This window comes from Brienomyrus brachyistius, chromosome 1 (assembly GCF_023856365.1).
Source record: "Brienomyrus brachyistius isolate T26 chromosome 1, BBRACH_0.4, whole genome shotgun sequence".
In the NCBI taxonomy this organism is placed as follows: Eukaryota; Metazoa; Chordata; class Actinopteri; order Osteoglossiformes; family Mormyridae; genus Brienomyrus; species Brienomyrus brachyistius.
The window spans coordinates 14,813,551-14,833,860 of NC_064533.1; the positions used below are offsets into that span (position 1 = coordinate 14,813,551).

The 20,310-nt window shown below is 45.9% G+C and overlaps 1 protein-coding gene across 7 annotated transcripts in view; it reads right to left on the reverse strand.

Moving 5' to 3' along the window:
- Nucleotides 1–2,719: 2,719 nt before the first annotated feature.
- Nucleotides 2,720–20,310, reverse strand: part of LOC125739128 (CCR4-NOT transcription complex subunit 2) — a 39,423-nt gene continuing 21,832 nt past the window's right edge. For 4 of the 7 annotated variants that reach the window (XM_049008934.1, XM_049008959.1, XM_049008943.1 and 1 more), the window contains 13 exons: nucleotides 19,884–19,956; nucleotides 18,052–18,184; nucleotides 17,516–17,698; nucleotides 15,643–15,722; nucleotides 12,858–13,025; nucleotides 12,393–12,517; nucleotides 11,514–11,634; nucleotides 11,170–11,326; nucleotides 10,104–10,165; nucleotides 9,966–10,015; nucleotides 8,508–8,608; nucleotides 5,384–5,534; nucleotides 2,720–4,110 (listed from right to left, as the gene is read on the reverse strand). In XM_049008934.1, the coding sequence (XP_048864891.1) occupies nucleotides 4,024–4,110; nucleotides 5,384–5,534; nucleotides 8,508–8,608; nucleotides 9,966–10,015; nucleotides 10,104–10,165; nucleotides 11,170–11,326; nucleotides 11,514–11,634; nucleotides 12,393–12,517; nucleotides 12,858–13,025; nucleotides 15,643–15,722; nucleotides 17,516–17,698; nucleotides 18,052–18,184; nucleotides 19,884–19,956 (1,491 nt within the window). In that variant the 3' untranslated portion in view covers nucleotides 2,720–4,023. The remainder of the gene's footprint in view (nucleotides 4,111–5,383; nucleotides 5,535–8,507; nucleotides 8,609–9,965; nucleotides 10,016–10,103; nucleotides 10,166–11,169; nucleotides 11,327–11,513; nucleotides 11,635–12,392; nucleotides 12,518–12,857; nucleotides 13,026–15,642; nucleotides 15,723–17,515; nucleotides 17,699–18,051; nucleotides 18,185–19,883; nucleotides 19,957–20,310) is intronic. The other 3 variants (XM_049008976.1, XM_049008970.1, XM_049008969.1) reach the window with 3 other exon arrangements.

Here is a 20,310-nt window from a genome sequence, read left to right on the forward strand (position 1 = left end):
TTAAGAAGTATTTCTTCCACGAAAACAAATTAATAAATATGGATGACAAAGGTGTTCATACGGGGATTGGCGTCTTGGATTCAATGTATCGTTTTTCCCTACATCCTACCCATAAAACGGAAGATTCGTCTGACATGTCTCAAGTGATCATGATCAACGCTGGACGTTTATTGTTAAATATCACCACCGTAAGATAAAACGTTTTATTTCGAGCTCCGCTGTTTTCAACCTGGAGCGGCATATCTCTGTGCCGAGACATGTGCCTTCATCGGGCCTATGTTCATTTATTAAGGAAATGAGATCGCGGAGATAGGTTTATCGCGGTACGGGCTGGGATCGCGCCTAAGCCTATATATTGACTTTTTCCGGTCATCACAATTGCACCAAAATTAAATATTAGACAAGGATTGTGTATGCCGAATTTCATTTATCTATTACAGTTCGTGCGACTTAACTGTTATTTTAATGTCTATTTATCTAGCTAGTTGTTTTACTTTGGAGCACAATGATGTTCCACGGTAACTATGCAAAGGATGCACTTTAATTACTCTGTAACTGATTACTGCTAAATTGACTCCGCACTCATAATCGCATGAGATTACTTCCCCTCGGTGGTGGACTTTTCTCAGAGCTCGACAGAACTCCAATTTAAACACACTGACCCAAAATACTCTCTACCGTAGCTCGCCGCTTACAACCACGGCCAGAAGCGACTTGCCTGGTCATGCACCTCCAAGGAACTACGCAAGGGGGCAGCTCGTAATTTACGCGGTATGGCGCTGTCAGCGGTCTCATGTAAAGTAATATAATTACATATTAGCAGTCATTTCTCTTATACAAATCGGATAGGCCAACATTATGTACTAACACCTAAATCTGCACGGGAATTCTGTGAGGATAATTATATTAAATAAAACGCGAATGTGTGTTTGCAGGGAAAGAAAACAAGATTCAAGTAGCATAGCTTGCATAAACTCCTATTTAGTTCGTTTTAATATTCCAGTCACGTTATACAATCACTGCTGCTCGGCACGCAAGGATTATTACTGATTAAAAGCGGTTGATATGGACCGGTTCAAAGAAACACCACTAACTTCTCCTTTCCAGTTTGAAGCGCAAGACAAAGATATGTAAGTTTACACGGTCTATGGGTGTAAAATTGCCACCTGACCTCAAAGGCAAAGCGACACGGCGGCATTTAGTAATGCGGCTTGTGCATAAACCTCGGCGGGGTGACTTATGGGGAATGTCGTTTAACTTTCTACTCGCCATCAGGGTCTCATTTGTGAGTATACAGCCCCATCATGTGGACAAACATCGTGGTGCAGTACGCACCGAAAAGTCCAATGTGTGACATTTCATAGAAGAAAAACACAAATAAAACGGTGAAAGCCGATCACGTGCACAAATAACAAACTGCTGTTATGCTCCAAATAGGCTACCGCGGCATTTGAACTGCATAATGAGTTAGATACATTTGATCTTTATGTTTTCAGGGCAGGGAAAATAAGCACTTACATTAAAGGTAAAGATTTTGGTACACTATTTGATATTAAATGACTGCTGGAGATAACTACACAAGCAATTTAGCTACATACTTCACCCTAAAATCGGGGAGTGTACCTTAAACTAAACATGTTCTTACCTTTACAGAAGAGATGTTTAGGGGTCTTGGACTGAAGGTCTTTACAACTCACTGGGGAATATCCAGTGCATCCTGTGCTTGTCATTGGTGAGATTTTATTTTTTGCATGTGCAAAGAGAAAGTAAAGCAGCAAGCAGATTAATCACAGAAACATTACTGGACCGATCTGGTAACATGATTTAATTACTTGTTTATATCTGGTGAACAAACACACAGGTGAGAGCCCAGTCATTTTTAATGATAAAATCAGGCTTTCCTTTGTAACCCCAGTCTTATAATGTTAAGTTCAAGTCTTGTTTTCACTGCCAGCCTGAAATTCAGCACCCAGCAGGAGAGCCCTGGTTAAAATATTCAAGGAAAGCGACCCTCTACGGGCTGAAGAACCCGGAGAGAAGGTACAGTCCTCCTCAACAAAAGTTTCAAACAAATGCAGTATTAAAATTCAGGTTAAATAAACCACCACCGCTAGTTATTTGACAAGTTAAAATATATACTTACACAGACACACATCCTCCTGCTGTTCATTCTGAGCATATTTACCAAGACCTCAGGGTGCAAATTGGCACAGATAGTTTGTGTCTTTTACAGTATTACTACCCAGGATCCCTGACAATTGGTCAGCTGTAACACTGAAGTCCTTTGTTAGTTCCCTCAGTGTTAAGAGAGAGGTGTCAGAGACCTGAAAACACACACGGGGAACAAAGAAATGGGACAGAGATCAGAATTACACAAACTGAACAAGCTCTTGAGCTGTAAGTGTTGGCAGCAGCGTAGAGTGACAAGGCTGAGAAACCAGACGTCACACCTCCTGCAGTACTTTTTACAAACCCCCCCCCACCGCCCCTTAATCCCCACCTCACCAGCTTCGGCATAGAAATACAATATAGTCTAGCATGGACTCCCAGCTAGAGATGCAGGTGAGAGGAGGCAACACAGCAAATGACAAGTCAAGGCTACACAAGTCAATGCGGCCAAATCTAGCGGCTGACCTTTGACCTCTGACACTCTTAAAAGCCTGTGAAGCAAAGCGAGCCCAAAGCAAGTCAGTCCCCTGAAATCAAACTCCACACTTCATTCAGAAGAGCCTTTCTACTTTATTACAAAGAAAAGAAGCTTGAACGCGATCAGAAAATACAAGGTAGATCTGTTTCGATTTTTTTTTTTTATTGGTTTTTCTTTTCCTATGAAATGCTGCCGCGTAAACAGCCGGAGTGAAACGCTCCGAGTCCTTCCGTCCCCGAGATGCTGACTTGTTTGCTTGGATATGCATGTCCTTGGTTCGCTGAAAATCTGGCCCTTTTTTGCCATCTGTTGTCGTCGTTTTAAATTGAAAAGTGCACAGGGTGGCGAGCGAGACCCTCCCTGCCCCCCGGCCCCCATCCAGCAGCTCCAGAAATGTCCCGTTTTCATCCACATATTGCATCTGTGCACACCTCCTAAAAACGAGGTATGGCAGGCAACATTTTTTTTTTTGTCTCCAAAATAGATGTCATATATATATAATATATACACATTCGTACATACATATCTTTATTCATGTGATGTCCAAAAATTAAAAAAAAATGTACACGTTTATTACAAAATTGTAACAAAGACTGGACAGTGTTTCGCTCATTCTGGAACAACGCAGCTCAGTTAATTCACAACCCACCGGAGAAGATTGTCCACAGGCTGTGACATCGTCCGCTAAAACAGTCTCATATATATATATTTTTTTTAAACTTTTTTTTTTTTCTCCGAGGCAGAAAATGCCCTTCAGAAAAGTGTGTGTGAGGTGTGTGGAGTAGAAGCGGAGGAATGTATCAGAGAGCGTAGCGGACAGCGAAAAATGGGCGACGAAACGAGAGGATGTTCACATAGAAAATGTACCAAGATCTCCTGCGGTTTTTTTTATGACCAAATAGTTGCACGACAAACATTGCATCTTCCCCTATCCTTGTTTTATGCTGCTGTTTTACTTTGTGGGTAGTTTTGCCCTCCTTTCTCAGTTTTAACACTGGAATACTAAACTTTGTTCTGTTATTGTGTGCGTGTGCGAGTGTGTCAAACGTCAGTTATCCTGCCTCTGTCCAAGGACGTGTATCTGAAATGAGGCGTAAACACAATTCAGACCCTGTTCAAAAAAGAAAATGAATGAGGGAAACAAAAAAAGGGTAGGAATAAAAACGGAACAAGCGTTGACGTTTGGGCAGCATGTAATTCTCAAGGCAGAGCCCCTCTTACTGCCCAACCACCACCCAGTCCCCCCCACCCGCCCCAAAGTGGAGACCCCTCTCTGCCTAAATCAATTGCCACATCCTCGAGGAATAAAAACCGAAGGCCGTGGGCCTGGCAGGTGCCGTGCCGGTGAAACCCCACCCCCTGACGGGGGCGGTCTCTCAGAAGGCCTGCTGCGCGGGGTTGTAGTTGAAGGTCGACGGAACGTGGGGCCTCTCTTCTAGCTTGTCATATTCCAAGTGAAACTCCTGGGGACATGAAGAGACAGGGGGCACTGGTGATGACAGTGAGACCACAATGGCAGAGAGACCCCGCGTCACCGAAACCCGCCAGAAGCAGGCGGCTATCTGCTGTAAGTGATCCTGACACTGCGGAAGAGGACTGGGGAGCACAGGCCACACACTCAGATCTGCGAGGAGCATATAAAGGTGAGACACACACTCACTCACTCACACACTCACTCACACACTCACTCATATCTTTGTAGGCACCATTCATTAATTTCTATTGGCATAATCCTAACTATGACACCCTTAACCCCTACCCAGCCCTAACCTTAACCATAAGTAACCAAACAAAACACAAGACTTGTGACATTTTTAGTTGCTTGATTGCAGTCACAGATTTTTATACAAAACGGTCCCCGCAACCTCAAAATAAATAAGGTTTTTATCACATTGTGGGGACATTTGGTCGTAGTAGCTGCACTGCAGAGGCAACAGGATGACAGTGTCACCGCAGGTGAATCTAGGAGGCCCGTGTGCCTCCGCCCCTGTAAGAACCTTCTTCCTGTGATCGGAAGGTCGGCAGTTTAAATCCCGGGGCCAGCGGAGTGATGTCACACCCTGCTGTACAGCCCTCACCTGTTTTTGGATAAAAGGATCTGCTAAAGGAATGCAACGTAATGTTGACACACATGCTGAAGCAGTCTGCCTGCGGGCATTAGCAGCTATCAGAAGAGTAATAATAATAATAATAATAATAATTGTATTTATAGGACAGCCCCATGACCCTCTCCAGGACAAGCAGCTGGAAGATGGACGGCTGGTCGAAGGGATTTAAAATCCCAGCTAATGTATAGCATGCATCTGGGGTCGGGTTTTCAGTGCAGATTTGAACCAAAGTGAGCACTTCTGACAGCTTGCGACATCCATCATCATCATAAATAAGCCTCTGTGACAGGGCGGGTTGATTACTAGACGATTGGCTGGCACGGCTGGAGAGGGCAGAGGCAAAGGAGTGGAGTCCTTGAGTGCCGCGACACTGAACGCTTTACCGCTTATCGGAAACACACCTGACACCACAAGCTTCGCAGACGTCCGCACAGGTTAACTCTGATGGCAGCAAAGACGCGAGACGGAGTGGAAACCCGTACATCTGGAGCCGAGTTATTGTCTGGAGACCTTGACTTGACAGCGAGTACCGCTAACCGATGGATTTTAATAGAGGAGAAACAAACAGGCCAACATTGACACTGGTGAAAGATTAGTGTGTAACGGGACAGGATACTCAAGCCAATACCTTTACCTTTGCCACCTTCCTCCAGTTAAGACAGTCGAAGAAGTAGTACGTCCCCCGTTCGTAGGTGTTGGTCTTTATAGTGGGCTCCATACCAGGCGCCCGTGTGATCCACACTCGCTCCTCTTTGTGGTACCTCCAGTCCCGGTTAAATCTGAGATTGGAGAGACAATTCAAAGCCTTGTTATCTTAAGCGACAAACCTGCTCACCATGCACATCACCTAGCTTATCCTGAATTCCTCCACAGACCTACTCTCAATCTCCGGGTGGCTTTACGACACGATAGCTCACCTTTGTATGGAGATACTTCCTCTTTCTACATTACTTTTGCAGTCATCTACAGAAGAATGAACAGGGTTCCTCCAATTGAAATCCAGCTGGCCGCTAATTGGTCATAAACCTATTCACTAAATTTACAGTAGGGCTGCCGCGTTTAGCTGACGCAGTCGATGACGTCGACACAGAAAATGCATCATCAATATTCTAAAATCGACGGATCATTTTTGTTATTTTAATGAAATTACCATTATGATTTCTAAAACGCCATAAAGTTATTAAAGCCATAATGTTGTCTGCCTGTTACCTTAGAACCTCCCTCCATTGAATAAGAGTTTGTGAGCATGTTTAGGCCAAAATCTGGGCTTAATCTATGTGGACAGAGCTAGTGGAGTTTGGACCAATGTTATCGTAAACTAAAACAAATGAGAATGAACACTAAACACAAACAAATGAACTGAAATAAAAATGAAAACGTGACTTTAATCAGCAAAAATAAGCGCCACACCACCACCATCTTTTTACCTGGTTTATCCACAATATCTCTTCTTTTAAAAGATGCTGTGGCTGCTGATCTGTTCCTTTCTTCACCGCCACTTCAGTGTTTATCGCTTCCATGGTTTACCGAAATAGTAGCGTGGGGCGTTCCGCTAACCGGGTTTAATCAGCATATGGATACGCCAAATGTATACACATTACTAACTTATAGGCTCACAATATGCATCGCATTAATACACTACCAATTTGCTTATTGAATTTTGGGCGATAATAATGTCCGTATGGTGCTGAAAAGCCGCCGTCCATTATCTTAAAACCCTGCAATAATTTTTTGTTTTCCAAAAAAAAAAAAAAAAAAAAAAAATTGATTTTGTGGAGGGAAAATCGTTTAGATGAATTTACCAATCGGTAAAATATTTGATAGATTAATCCAAAGTAAAATAGTCATTAGTGGGAGCCTTAAATTGCAGCAGCTGATAAGAATTGGCACAGAAGTTTACATGAATAGATAACTTGATAGCGGATCCATTTGCTGCTAAAATACAAATACCCTTCTATCCCAACACCAGTCACCTTAATGTTCAGTTCTCAGCATTTCTGACTGAGTGCGACAGGGACTCCACTATGCCAAAGCAAAAGGGTTTCTCCTCCTGGACACAGGGTGGCGCTGTGAGAAAATATGAGCCAGAGGGGAGTCCACAAGTTCCATATGACTACACCACAGTTTAAGAAGTCCAAACACCCAGAGTCTTCATGACCAAAGTATACTTCTACCTTGAAGTGGCAACTTTAGGTGCAGTAGGTTCTGTATCAGGTGGGTCACCTAACCTAATGTTTCAGGTGTCAGTCAGGTGATAACAAACAGACTATGTACAGCCAATGGACTTTTAAGACTCTGAGGTTTGTTAAAAATTACAAGCAATATTTGTGGCTAGATCATGATCTCAAGTAAGACATACTGCTAATACTGATATAAAAATTAAAACGACATTCTCGGGATATAGGTGTATTGAGAAATGAAATCAGCAGATCACTGTACTTTTCACACTGAGCCCAAGGCCAGAGATACAGTGATGACAGTGGCACACATGGCCGCGTACTACACAGCGCAGTGTGGTCTAACACATACGACCCATCAGGGTGCCAAAAGACACTGTAAGCCGAAAAGCCAGATGGATGCTCCCCACAGAACCATCAGAGCTCCCACAATCCCTCATGTTCCGTCACACCCACTGATTCATGTGTCAAGTGGCACCTAGAAACGCAACTGAGCTTCAGCTCTGCAGCCCCCGAGGCTCCAAGGATCCGTTCACACTGCCCAGTATACCAGCCAGAGGCGAAACCAGTCAGCCTCTGGGTAAGAAGCCATCAGTCCCTATGCCACATGTACAGGCAAGGTTTCCAAAATCAGCTCAACCGTCCCAGCGAGCGATCGTACGCAGACACAGAACCTTGCTGAATGTTCTGGAATTTTCCAGAACAGAGACTTAACGAGGAAAGATGTGCAGAAACCATCCTATTTGGCTGAAAGAGAAACGTGTTCAGCAGATGGGGCCTTAGGACCACATCCCAGTTCAGAACAAAAGATACAATATCACACTAAACAGATTAACAATTACACCCATACTTCATACTAAAAAACAAGGATGGGAAAAATGTAGTATTTATTGAAAAGCTTTACAAGTCAGTCACTCAACACACACGATCAGCTGCTCTTTAAAGCACCGCTGTGGATGCGAGCGTCATTAATGGCATCCATGGTTACACAACACACTCTGACCATTTGAGAAGCCCTCCAGTTTCACCCTGGCAGTGCAAACAAAAGGACGCAAACCCGCCCCACAGAAGACGCACCAACGCCACGACCGACCAGCAAGCACACGGCAGAGGCCACAAAAATAAAACGTAACACACTGAAAGCGACATGATTCAGCAGCCTGTTATCCCCCTACTGACAGGGGTGTCCCCCGTGTCCTCAGATTCCCTCAAATGCCTTTAAATTATTCGGGTCTGACTGACATGTGCTTAAAATTTCCCTTGTATTATACAAGGTAAAACCTTCTTTACTACTGACCTACAACAAGATCCATGTTCTGCTATATTTGAACCCACCATGATCTACGGGCCAGGAAAGCTGGACAAGCCTGACAAATGTATTATGATCTACCATTATTTCAAAAGTGTTAAGCCAAGAAAAATGGACAAAGTGGGACAGGCCCTCTGCTGGAAACATCTAGAATGTCTGGAGATGCGACAGAACTTCGATTATTAAAATCAAAGTTGCACAGTTCAGTTTCTTGAGAGTTCCAATTTTCAAGCCAAGACAAATGGCAGAGGCTATGGGATACGTACAGCTCCACCGCTGCCAAGAGCTGCAGAAGGTCTCCTCCATTCATGTAGTACAGGTAGAACAGCAGGTCTTCTCCATATCGTGGCAGCTTTATCTGAGCCAGCTGTGGGAGGGAACAGGAAGACGTGGTCACTCCAGTGCCATCACATGGTCAGTCACATGGTCACGATATGCCACAGCATCATGACAGACCCTCCATCAGAGAGCAGTAAAAGGCCAGGTATAGGGCACAGCTAGACAATTCCTGAAGTCCTAACTGAATATTCTATAATCAATCATAAGCACCGTTTGACCCTGAAACAGGAAGGGATGTGAGACATAAGCCAAGAATGTCACTCAGATTAATACATTCAATGACTGCAATAACTAATAAATGATGATTCAAAGATATATCGGGGAACTGAGCTTCCCAGGGTTCTCTTTTCTCCAGAATTACACATGGTCAGCAGTCGCTCGCAGATGGATGTTTCAAAGAAACTCTGATGGAGCGTTTCGCTCAAGTTAGACTTCAGGACCTGAATCGACAACCTTGCGGTCGCAAGTGAAGTCCTGCTCACTTGCCTAGAGACCCATGGTCAATGTTAAACACACCCCCATTAAGAACTTCCGAAGAGAAGTTTCAATTACATTAGCATTGCAAATTGGCAGCTTTTACAAGTGCACACTTCAAAGTCCCATTTGCACTGTAGTCCTTCAGAGAGGTCTCAAGGCGAAGGGGAAAACCGGACAAGCATCCACTTTATTTCAATTTAGGTTAATCTGCTCTATCTAAATGTACTGTGCAAAAAGTCGAAGGCAGTCAAAGGTAGCAATTAAAGCTATTTATATGGGCAGTAAGAGTAGATTTGTCAGGGGGAAAAAAACCGAATACATACAAATTAACAGTAACACAATAAAACAAAATTTCTTCTATTCTCCAAAAAGTTACTGATGTCTTGCTTGACGGCTAGATGATCACTGCTTCAGGTCCCTAACCTCTCCTCAGGGGCACCTAAGCCATTCCATGTATTTGTTAAACTTGTTAAACACCACCAGCTCACCCAATTAACTTAAATCCTTAAATAACTCAATGTGGTTTTCATTGGGCAAACAAGTTGTGCTAGTTGTCGGCTAAAAAAAAAAAAAAAAAAAAAAAAACACACACAGATGTATTGGACGGTTACTACAGAAATCTGGGGAGAATTTGGGAGAGGTTTAGAAATGGCTAAGCTGACAGCCTTTGACAGACAGAATCAGTTTCACACCAAGTAGAAGATCATTTAAATATCCTTTTCTTTGACTATCTATGATGTCTGCACGGTACTGTAAGCGTGTATATTTTAAAACATCCAGGTGTATTGTAACAAAGGTGTATTTTAAGTTTGAAAAAGGAAATAAACTTTATTGGGCCTAGTTACTACCAAGTAAGGAGGTGAAGATGGTAACTAGTGACTCACTTTAACCATGTAAAATACACCTACCTTATCCCTTATGTGAATGTTGGTTAAATATTCCGATGGAACGTGGAAGTCTGCGAAAAGTAGAGAAACAATTTAGCTTCCCACTGGCTACTTGAGGGGACACCAAGGCACTGATTCTCATGGACCGGGACCACTTACCGATATCCTGAGGTCGACACGGCGCTGATGCCCACGGAGAGGCAAATTTGGGGTACAGATTTCTACAAGGCAAAGACAGAGGAGAATGACAGGTCTAAGTATGCTGGATAATGACAATCGGCAGAGAAGGAATCTGCAGGTCTGACAGGGTATCTGAGAGAATCTGGGGGGGGGGGTGTTCCCCCGCTAGCCTTCAGAAGGGCCCCAGGGTGAGCAGCTTGACAGCGGCAGACAGATGCCACGTGGGTGATGGATGATACCCTCCACCGTCACCTTCCCCCGACTCCGAGAAGAGAGCAGCTGCATGCCGAGCTTTTTCAGCACACGCTCTCCGTCACGGACACGCTTGTCCACTAAGAGGCAACGGCACGAAAGCCCGGCCACGCAGTTATGCTCACATCTTCTGGGATATCACAGTAGACACCTCAGATGGTAACACCGCCCCTCCCCAGCCCCACAAAAGCACTCAACCAAATCTGCTTGAGAGCAACTGAAATCCGTTTGTGACCTTATGTCATGTCTTAATCACTAATGAATGAGCATCTAATCAAACCATGATCTGATGTGTGCCTAAACAGAATAGATATTTTTAGAGTACAGTCATACTGTTGCATACTCCTCCAGCCCGAAACGAACTGCTGACAGTTCAATACTTAAAAAAAAAAGCTTTAATAAATGGCTTTATTTCATAGCTGACCTAGTGTCACTTGTCACCTCTTTCATGCCTGCAATAATACGTCCTACCAGACTCTGAGCAGGACACACTCCTACCGGTTCCTTAGCACCCAGTCAGCCACGTTCTGCTGATCTCCTGGTAAAGGTAGCGGCAATGCCTGACATTTACTGCCCAGACTGAAACGTCAGTTAGAGGATTACATGACAGTGGGGACTTAGCGGCCATCTTTGCTGGGCGCGATGATGGGGCGGTCACCTGCCGGCATACCCTCGCACTTACAAAGTGAGGGCGTGGCCTCACAGACAGCAGATGGGGGGTCCGGAGAGAATCAGGAGGCTGGTGACTCACCCAGTCTAAGATAATGCGACTCAGGGCGTGACGGCTACCTACTCGGGAGAGTTGAGGTTGAGTCCTAGCGTTGTCAAGTCGCTGCCCAACGCCAAGTGCACCATCCCAGGGTCCGTCTCCGCCGCCCGGATGAACGTTAAAAGTCCGATCATCCCAAACTGGTCCGTTACCATCCCAGAGGGAATGTTCGTTACCCGGCCTGAGGTTGGACACAACCAGAGAACAGTCACTTTTTGGACTGCAGTGATAACCATATGATTCAGTCATAATATAAAGAAGAACCCATCCGTTTAAGTGCTTGCATGTTATTAGCGGTTAAACTGCTAAACGGCTGGGTGCTCGGGTACCGCGGACATGCTCCCGCAACCGTCAGAGGTGAAGCTCACCGTCCGGTAACACCTGGATCCCTTTCTTCTGCTGGTTGTTGTTCTGTGCCGTCGAGCTCTTGTCTCCAGGGAATTTAGGCCCATCTGTACTAGATGAATTCTTGCCTGATGAGTTTAGATTCTAAAACACATTTAAAAAAAAAGAAAAACACGACTCAGTTGGCAGCTCCGCCATCTAAGAAAGTCTCGCGCTTTCTGGTCACCCTCCATCTGTGTGTGATGTTTCCGGCTATGATCTGCCCTGACAGCCAGATCCACACTATCTGACTGCTTCTGACAGGCTGGGATGGGTGATGTCAATGCAGCCCCATATGGCTGCCCCAGTCACGGGAACGGGTTTACACAACTCAGTCTCCATCCTTCCACTGGTGGACATAAACTAGCACACTGCAGTAGACTGGTATTTAAGAGGCACATGCTATATTATGTAGAAAACCAGAAGAGGATCTTATTAATATATGTAATGCACAGAAACTAAAATATAGACGCTCATCAACTTGCGAACGAGATATGTTCCGAACGGCCGTTCGTAACTTGAAATGTTCGTAAGTCGTTATTCAACATCGGTTTAAGGGTGTATGCAAGTTCAAAGAACTAGGATGCTGGGAGTACGCAGGTTACGCTGCTGCGCGGTGGGAGTAGCAGTCAGAAGTCGTACTAGGCGGGATTGGCGCACAGAAAAAAAAAGATGTTGCAGATAGGAAACGGGAGCCCAACGAACACAATTCGGACTTACAGTCCTCTTCGGTCGTATGTCTGAAAGTTCGTAAGCTGAAAGTTCATAAGTAGAGGAGCGTCTGTATATGTTGAAGTGATGTTTTGTGGCTCCTAGCACTCTCCCATGAACAGAGGATTAGCAGAGCGGCATGTGGCACTCACCGATTTGCTGTCGTCGTTACTCGACGTGGGGTCCTTGTAGTTGGCACCTGGCAGTGCAGGGAAGTCCTCGTTGTGGATGGAGAAGTCTTGAGACGGCTCGTTCGATGGCTTTGTGACCATGCCGACTGGAGGACAGGAGGAAGACCCTTACTGAAAAAGCTCTCGCTGACATTAACATTTGATTTATTAATGGATTGATCAAGGCTCAGTTAAGTTTGACTGAGAACCATTATTCTGATATGACCTTGAGGATAATTAAGGGACTGCACTCAACTTGAAATATATGACGATAATCCATGTATTCATTTACTCCAACCTATTCATTCATCTAGACTCCTACTAATCCCTCAAGCACATAAAAATGTACATATTAGATAGCTCTGACAATAAAAAACAGATAATGACTTGATGTCCTGGTGGGTAGTGAATAGTGGCGGTAAAGTACATGCAGTGCAGGGGTCATACCGTAAGGGGCTCTCCCAGCTAGCGGGTTTAGCAGCGGGGTCTGGTTGCCACTCCCTTCCCGTCGACTTCTGTCCGCTAGCGCTGGAAAGTCTGAGAGATCCAGGCCCGTCACGTTTTCACTCCCGTCTACGAAGGCGGTGACAGGGTCACATGTCAGCAGGGCAAAGGCTGCAGGAATGAACAGCTGTGATCCACACCAACCAGTGTTGTTCTGGGTTCTGATACACAGGAACATTTTACCAAACTAGTCCTTGGGGACCCGCGAACAGTCCATATTTTTGCTCCCTCTCTACACTGCACTGAAACATTTCAATACTGAGTTTAAACCACCGATATGAACCAATAATCCAATGAAACTCTACAGACTCAAATGTGAGGCTAAGTTATTAAGCAGATTGTTGTATAGAGTATTTTTTAGTTATAAGATCAGAATATTTGATCAAAAGAAATTGGAGTTTGGAAACGCACAAGTCTTTTGATACATGACCCTTAAATTGTCTTAGCTGGTCCAAAACTTCAGCTTTGTTGTTCCTCAGTCATTCTGATGGAGACCTGCAGCTGAGCCTCAGATTATTGTCTTTTAAGGGATCCTTCATGACCTGATGTTAGTCCCCGTCTTTCGTACCCAGGTCTCTGTTGCCCAAGTACTAGCGCAGCAAATCACCCACAATCACAACGGCCCATGCAACATTCTTCTAGAACTAAACTAACAAACTGGCCTCTGGCAAACTTGAGAGAATGAATGCTCTTCTGCTTGGACAGCTGGTCTTCACATTGCACTATCTACCTCATTGTTTCCCAGGAACTTTGGGAGGACAGGCTGAACTATCAGGAAAGAAAAGTCCCCAGACCCCTGGGTGTTCTGCCAAAGTTCTTGGAGCCTTCTTGGATGATGTTAACATACCAGAGTTAAGTTAGATTCATATTAGGCAGTGCTGCAGTGCTGGCACAAATTCTACCAAAGTACTGAAAGAAATGATCTTCATTATCCATTTAATATTTCACCCCAAATGCTGCATTTAGATGGTCAATAAACAAGTGAATAAATCTTATTCTTCCATATGATACAACCTACAATATAGATATTACACCAATGGGTCAGGCAAAAATGCCGAAAGATCTGATATCAAGCATTTCATAGTCCTGTTGACAGATGGCAGTAGGCAGCAGTGCATATATGATGCACAACCCCAAACACAACCATCAATAGATGCTCTCCCTACACAAGACAAAATGCCCTCACAATGAAGACGGAACCAAAGTGATCCTCAGTTAAATCATTCCAAGATGTTTTCCTCCCACTAAGAATTTTTCCAGAAAGAAAAGACAATCAAAAGCCTAAAAACGCGTGACGGGGGAAAACACCGATGTCTTCATCCTTTCCTTTATTCAGTACCATTTGTCAGCTCACATCTAACAGGGATTCCTGGCTATGAAAAGCACAATGAGGACCGAGAGGTTCCATGTGAGGTGCTGAGGCACCAGGAGTTAATGGATCGTCACGCTGAGTTCCACAGTCACCTGCCTTAACGCCGATTCAGCTGACGCTCACTGATGTAGATGCCACAACACAAGGGGAAAAAAATTCTGGGGTAAGACATGTACATGTGTGTGGGTGTGTGTGTATGTTTTAGTACTGTGCATTTAATCATCCCGTCACAGTTGCTCCTGCATGTCGATGTAGAGTAATGCTATTGCATTGAAAATGCTCCTGGAAATTCTCTCTCATCAACTCTTCAAAACAAAGAATGATTCAAATCCTTAAGTACTTCTTTTCTGAATTTCGGTTTAAAAAAATAAATAAAAAATTGGTACCACTTTACAATAAGGCTCCCTTTTGCCACTTGTAATTGGTAGTAACTCACTAATAAAAAGAAAACTCATAACTTGTTAAAAATTGTGTATTAATAATTTACAGTGTTACCACTCAATTAATAATCAGATTATAAGCCATCCATAAACTGTTTATATGGGTAGCCTTATTGTAAAGTGGCATCAAAAAAGTATAATAAGTAAATCACACACATGGAAAGAGATTCTCTCCCTCATATAATTAAGGAGGTCCCATCACATTCCAGGCATTCAGACATGGGAACCCACTTGGAGCAGGAAACTGAACCATCTCTCGTTGCTCCATGCCATTCATTCCACACACTTCCTTCTAAAAAGTCGATAAGGATCGGGTGCTGATAGCAGAGTGGGCAGAGTGACTGACTCCCCCTCTCCTTCCCGTCTGGCCATTTAATGATGCAATCCATGCTTTTCCTAAAGGCTGAAGGAACATGTGAAGGGCCGCGTCCTCCCGCTGTGCCCCAGTGTCTGACAGAACCAGACAGAACCTCGGAAACGGCTGTCGTCTGCCTCCTAAGTTCCCACCTGAGTCCCACGGCTGATGACACGGCGGGAAGGCTCAGCAAACCCCCGGCTAGCACAAGGTGAGCACCAGCTGCATATCTCATAGCCCACCTGCGCCCTGTCTACGCTCAGTGTATGTGCCGTTTGGAGCGAGTATTCCAGCATGCTCCTGTGCATCTCCAGCGAGAATCTTCGGTGTTGGCTGACCTTCCCTTGACTTTGTTTACCCTGATCCTTATAGGTTTACTGTGACAGTGGGTCAGCTTTAACGAAAAAGCTAAGTCTGGGTGATGGGTCTATGGGTACTCTGACGCCGCACTGGCATTCCCAGTGGCGAGAGCCCCGAGGAACAGACTGGCCGATCCCAGCGGCTCAGCCTGAGGCTGGAGAAGCAGGGGACGGCTCCAGGTGGTGGCCACAGCGTTCTTACCTGTCCCGTTAAAGATGTTGCTGGAGATGGAGCTGTTCATGCCAAACGCCTGGTTCCTGTTCATCCCAAAGCCTGACATGCTGCAAAGACAGAGCGAAATTAGCGACCATCCCCTGTCACAACTCGCAATCTTGCCCCCCCCACACACACACACACACACACACACACACACACACACACACACACAAAGGCAGATTACGCACCCGTCCAGCCCAGTACACGCATCGGCGCTCCCAAAAGATCGACGCTACAGAGATCTAGCCTCACACATTAGCATTATAACCACAGTTGAAGAGCCTGAGCTCTTCCTCTCAACCTGCCAACTTCGGAGGTTCTGTGAGGGACTCTTCCATGAAGGTCCGTGACTTAACTCATCCGCTCCACACTTAATGAGAGCGTACTACCCTGCCTTAGGCCCTTCGAGGACTGTTCAGTGGACCAATGGAACAGACTGGGTGCGGTCCAAGAGTGGGCTGTGGTGAAGAGATGGCACACACTGCATTCTGGTCTAGAACCTCTAGGTCAAGGATGCATGTGAAAACAGGAGCCCTAGACAGGAGCCCCAGCTGCAACAGAAAATAGCTCACATCGAGAGCGAAGGAACACAAAGTCAGCCAGCAGAGGGTGCAGTATCTATCCAAGGCAGCTCCACTGTATATAGACAGCATGCAGGCACCTGCTGCTTCATGAAGAATGCAGAGAGGCAGCCCCCATGCTGTGTGAACTGGATAATTACGAATGCATGAGTGAGTCTCCAACAGCTAATATGCACCCTAATGCGGCACCCCGGCTTGGTGACGAGCAGTCACTGCGCACACACGCATGGACGTGCAGAGTGGGGCCGTAACAGCTGCCACAATCGCCCCTCTGTATAGGGAGGCAGAGATCCAGGATTAGATCCACTGCAATTATGTTCTGGGGCAGGACTTCCAGCAGGAAACATTTTGCACTGCGCTGGAAATTGGAGCTAATAATTAGCAAATAAAAAGCAAAGGGAAATAACAGCCCCACTATAGCCTCCACTCCCCAATGGCAGAGCTCACTGGCCCGCCGGTACACTGGATTTTGGGAGGCATAAAGGGGGGAAGAGGGAAGCCTCATCCTGCGCTGTAGCCAGGCCATCGTGAAACCACTGATTACAGGCCTGCGATCAGTTTCTGTTGACAGACACTCGCTCAAGACGCCAGAGCTACAGACCTTACAGAGCTACAGTACCACTTGTTCCTGACTATTATTCATAACACGGTGGCAGCCATTACGGCTCAGGATAGGGCAGGGCTGACCAATGGAAGAACAACCACTTGACATGCCCACCACGCGTCCACCAATGAGGAGCGGTCTCCAGGTGTGACACACGGGCACAGGCCCTGCCCTTTAGCCACCATTAGTCAGCACATGACTGTAATTACAGCAAAACAAACCTTGCGATCGTAATGCTAATCAGGCTTGGGCTACGAGGCTGAAACAGCTGAAATGACTAAACCACCATCGCGCGTGAAGTGCCTCATTCAACAACGAATTTAAAGCCGCAGGCTTGCGAGCGGAGACAGGGGATTGGCTAAGGCAGTGGTTCTCAAACTCGGTCCTCAGGCCCCACTGCCCTGCTTGTTTTCCAGCCATCCCTGCCCTACACACTGCTGATTGACTGTAGACACCTGATCCAGGTAATCAAAAGCTGAAAGACAGCTGGGACTTGTGTGTGGGGCAGGGATAGCAGGAAGACAAGCAGGGCAGTGGGGCCCGAGGACCGACTTTGAGAACCACTGGGCTAAGGGAAGAGGAGAAAAACAAGGTTCCTATTAGGAATCAGACCTGCCACCCAGGGGTGAGAGGGTGATGTGAGAAGTGCCCAGGGGGGGCCCGCTGCCGGTACCTGTTGATGGTGAAGGGTTGCCGTGACGGCTGCTGCTTTGGCATGCAGATGATGCTGGGGGAGCTCCGATTGGGGCTGCCCAGGCCCGAGCTGCCCATGCTGTTGGTGCGGCCCGTCAGGCCAATGCCCTGGCCCACCTGAGAGTGGTTCATCAAGTTCCTCGTGTTCATGGGCAGGATCCCTCTGTGGGGGAGAGGGTGGATGTCAGACGTCGTAGGTTACTCAACAATTGGGGAATGAGCTTCGTTAACAGATTTAAATGGCGTGACGTCATGCAAAACTTGTCAAGCACAGCACCAAAAAAATAAATTTTTTTCATTTTCAATCATTATGGCAAAAAACACCAAAGACTGAAATAAACATAAGCTGTTTATCTGCAGTATAGCAGTGACTCTAATTAAAACCTATTCTCACCAATCAGAGTAGAGCTCAGGTCAAACAGGGCACCATCTAGGCATCTCGTAAGCGAATGGTCATAAGTGCTGATTGACAGGCGCCCCAGCCAATAGGGAGAAAGGGGCGTCGCCGAAGCCTACCTGCTGGGCGAGGGCGGAGTGTGGAGCGACATGCTGGGCACGCCTGTCGTGGGGGTCACGTGGCTCGATAGCTGGCTGCGGTTTAGCTGAGGATTGTTGCTGCTCATGCCTCTTACTGGGAAGCCTAGTGCACCTGGGAGGCAACAGCAGAAGGGGAGAGGGGCAGGTTTGAATGGGGGCGTCTCTGGGGGTCATACCACTTACACACTGAGGGAGGGCAGTCATCATGACACACCAGCTGAGAAATGTACCTTCAAGGACATCAAATTAAAACCTCAAATCAGGCCAAAAGTTCAATTCAAACAGGAATTTGAAATGAAATGCCTGCCAAATTGTGGCTTTTTTCTTAAAAAAAAAAGTTTCTTTAAGTCAAAAATCAGCATGATTTAAAAACCGCTAAACCAAACCACAAACTGCACATTTCCAAGAGTAGTTAAGAATAATAATCACAGTGATGCAGTTGCCGAGATACAAGCCAGCCAAATTCCAGTCTCCATTTTTTTATTTTATTTAAGGTTACCTTCATCCTTTTCACCATAAAACAGGCAAAACATCCATCACATATCACACTCGCCTGTCCACTTGGACCCTAGGGCTGTCACAAGCTAGATGCTGGAGCAGAGGAGGGTCAGCGCTGGATGCTGACAGGCCATGAGTGATGGCCCCCAACACAACTCCAGGAGGACCTCCTTGGGGGGCCCCACAAATGACCCCCACCCCATCTCTGGAAGAAGGCTAATTACACCCCACTGCTGCCAAAATCCTGGCCACAGAAGTATATGGTCATCGCTTAGATCTAGCACAGGCTAGGGGTGAGTGTCAGAAAGGGTGGGGCGACGCAGGAATGGGTCAGGAGAGGGCAGAACAGCGAGAAATCTCACTTCACAGCATTACATGGGAACGGCTATATGTGTCTGTGCCCATACCTCACTGTAAGCATGGTGAACAGGCCTTTGGTGACTGCAGCTGCTCGATGCTCAAGAGAAACTAAGCAAATGAAATATTTGTCTTTCAAAGGGAAACTTTAAAGGGGACTATTTTTAAATAGAGCCATATTAATGTTAACAACTTGTCTTTCCAAACATGGGGTTCATCTTCAAAGAACCTCGACTCCCGTGAGCCTCCAGCATCCCTGACCGAGCTTCAGAGCTTAGGTAAACACTGCTGAGGGCAACATCTCCCTCAGCGGAGGTCGTGCTGCCAAATCTGCCGGTTCCAGGGCCGCGTCCGGTGTTTTGTCAAGCACAGAGAGGGATGTGGGATCTCGGCAGCGGAGAGGGGGTGCCACGTGGAGCACCGCGCAAGGAGAGGTGTGCTTACCACGCACACAATCGTAGGACTTCTCTGCTCTACGGAGATGAAGCGGCAGGTATCCATGGCAACGACACCCGCCTCACTCTCTCTGGACCACAGTGTTCAGAATTTATGCTTCCTAAAGGCCATTAATCTGCCGGGGGCAATGTGTGGCTCAGCGGGTTAGAACGTCATTCTTGTGATCAAAAGGTCACTGGTTCAAATCCCAGGGTTGGCAGAGAGCGAGGCCTTTGACCCCCAGTTGTTCCGAGGATTGTCGGATACTGCTTTCTCAAAAATGTACATCAATTTGGATGAAAGTGTTTGCTAAATAAGCACACTGTGACGGAAGACTATAAGAAGCAGAAAAAAATGTGACTGTAGTTTGGCCAACATGGAGGCCCAAGTAATGAGATCTGATAAAGACGTGTAACTCCGCAGCAGCTTCAGTATCGACACCGAAAGGGGCAGTCTCTCCCGACAGGTTCTAACGGAAGGCACCCGGAGCCATTGGGCGGTGGTGACCCAGGGGGACTTACTTTGCTGCCCGTATAAACTGGCACCAAGCTGGGACAGCTGACCTGACGATGAGGGTGACGGGGATGCCAGCATCTGAAAGAAAGCGGCAGATGGAGAGGTTGGATTTCAAGGTAACTGAATGGAGGGAGGAGCCTGAAAATCCAGGCAATGACCTTAAAAAACATAAGTGCCAATTTGTGAAGTAAATAAAATAAAATAAAATTACACACAAAACAGAAGCATAAAAAACGAGATATACAGATTTAATGTACAACATAGGGATGGGGGAGCATTTGTACCAAAAACACTCCAATATACAATAACTTACAAAATACAATATTTTTTTTAAACTTTGCTGACTACACAGACCAAAATAGCAAAATACCAAAAACAGCCTGATCAGCACATTACGGCATAGCACTTAAAAACGAAAAAAAGGCTGATACA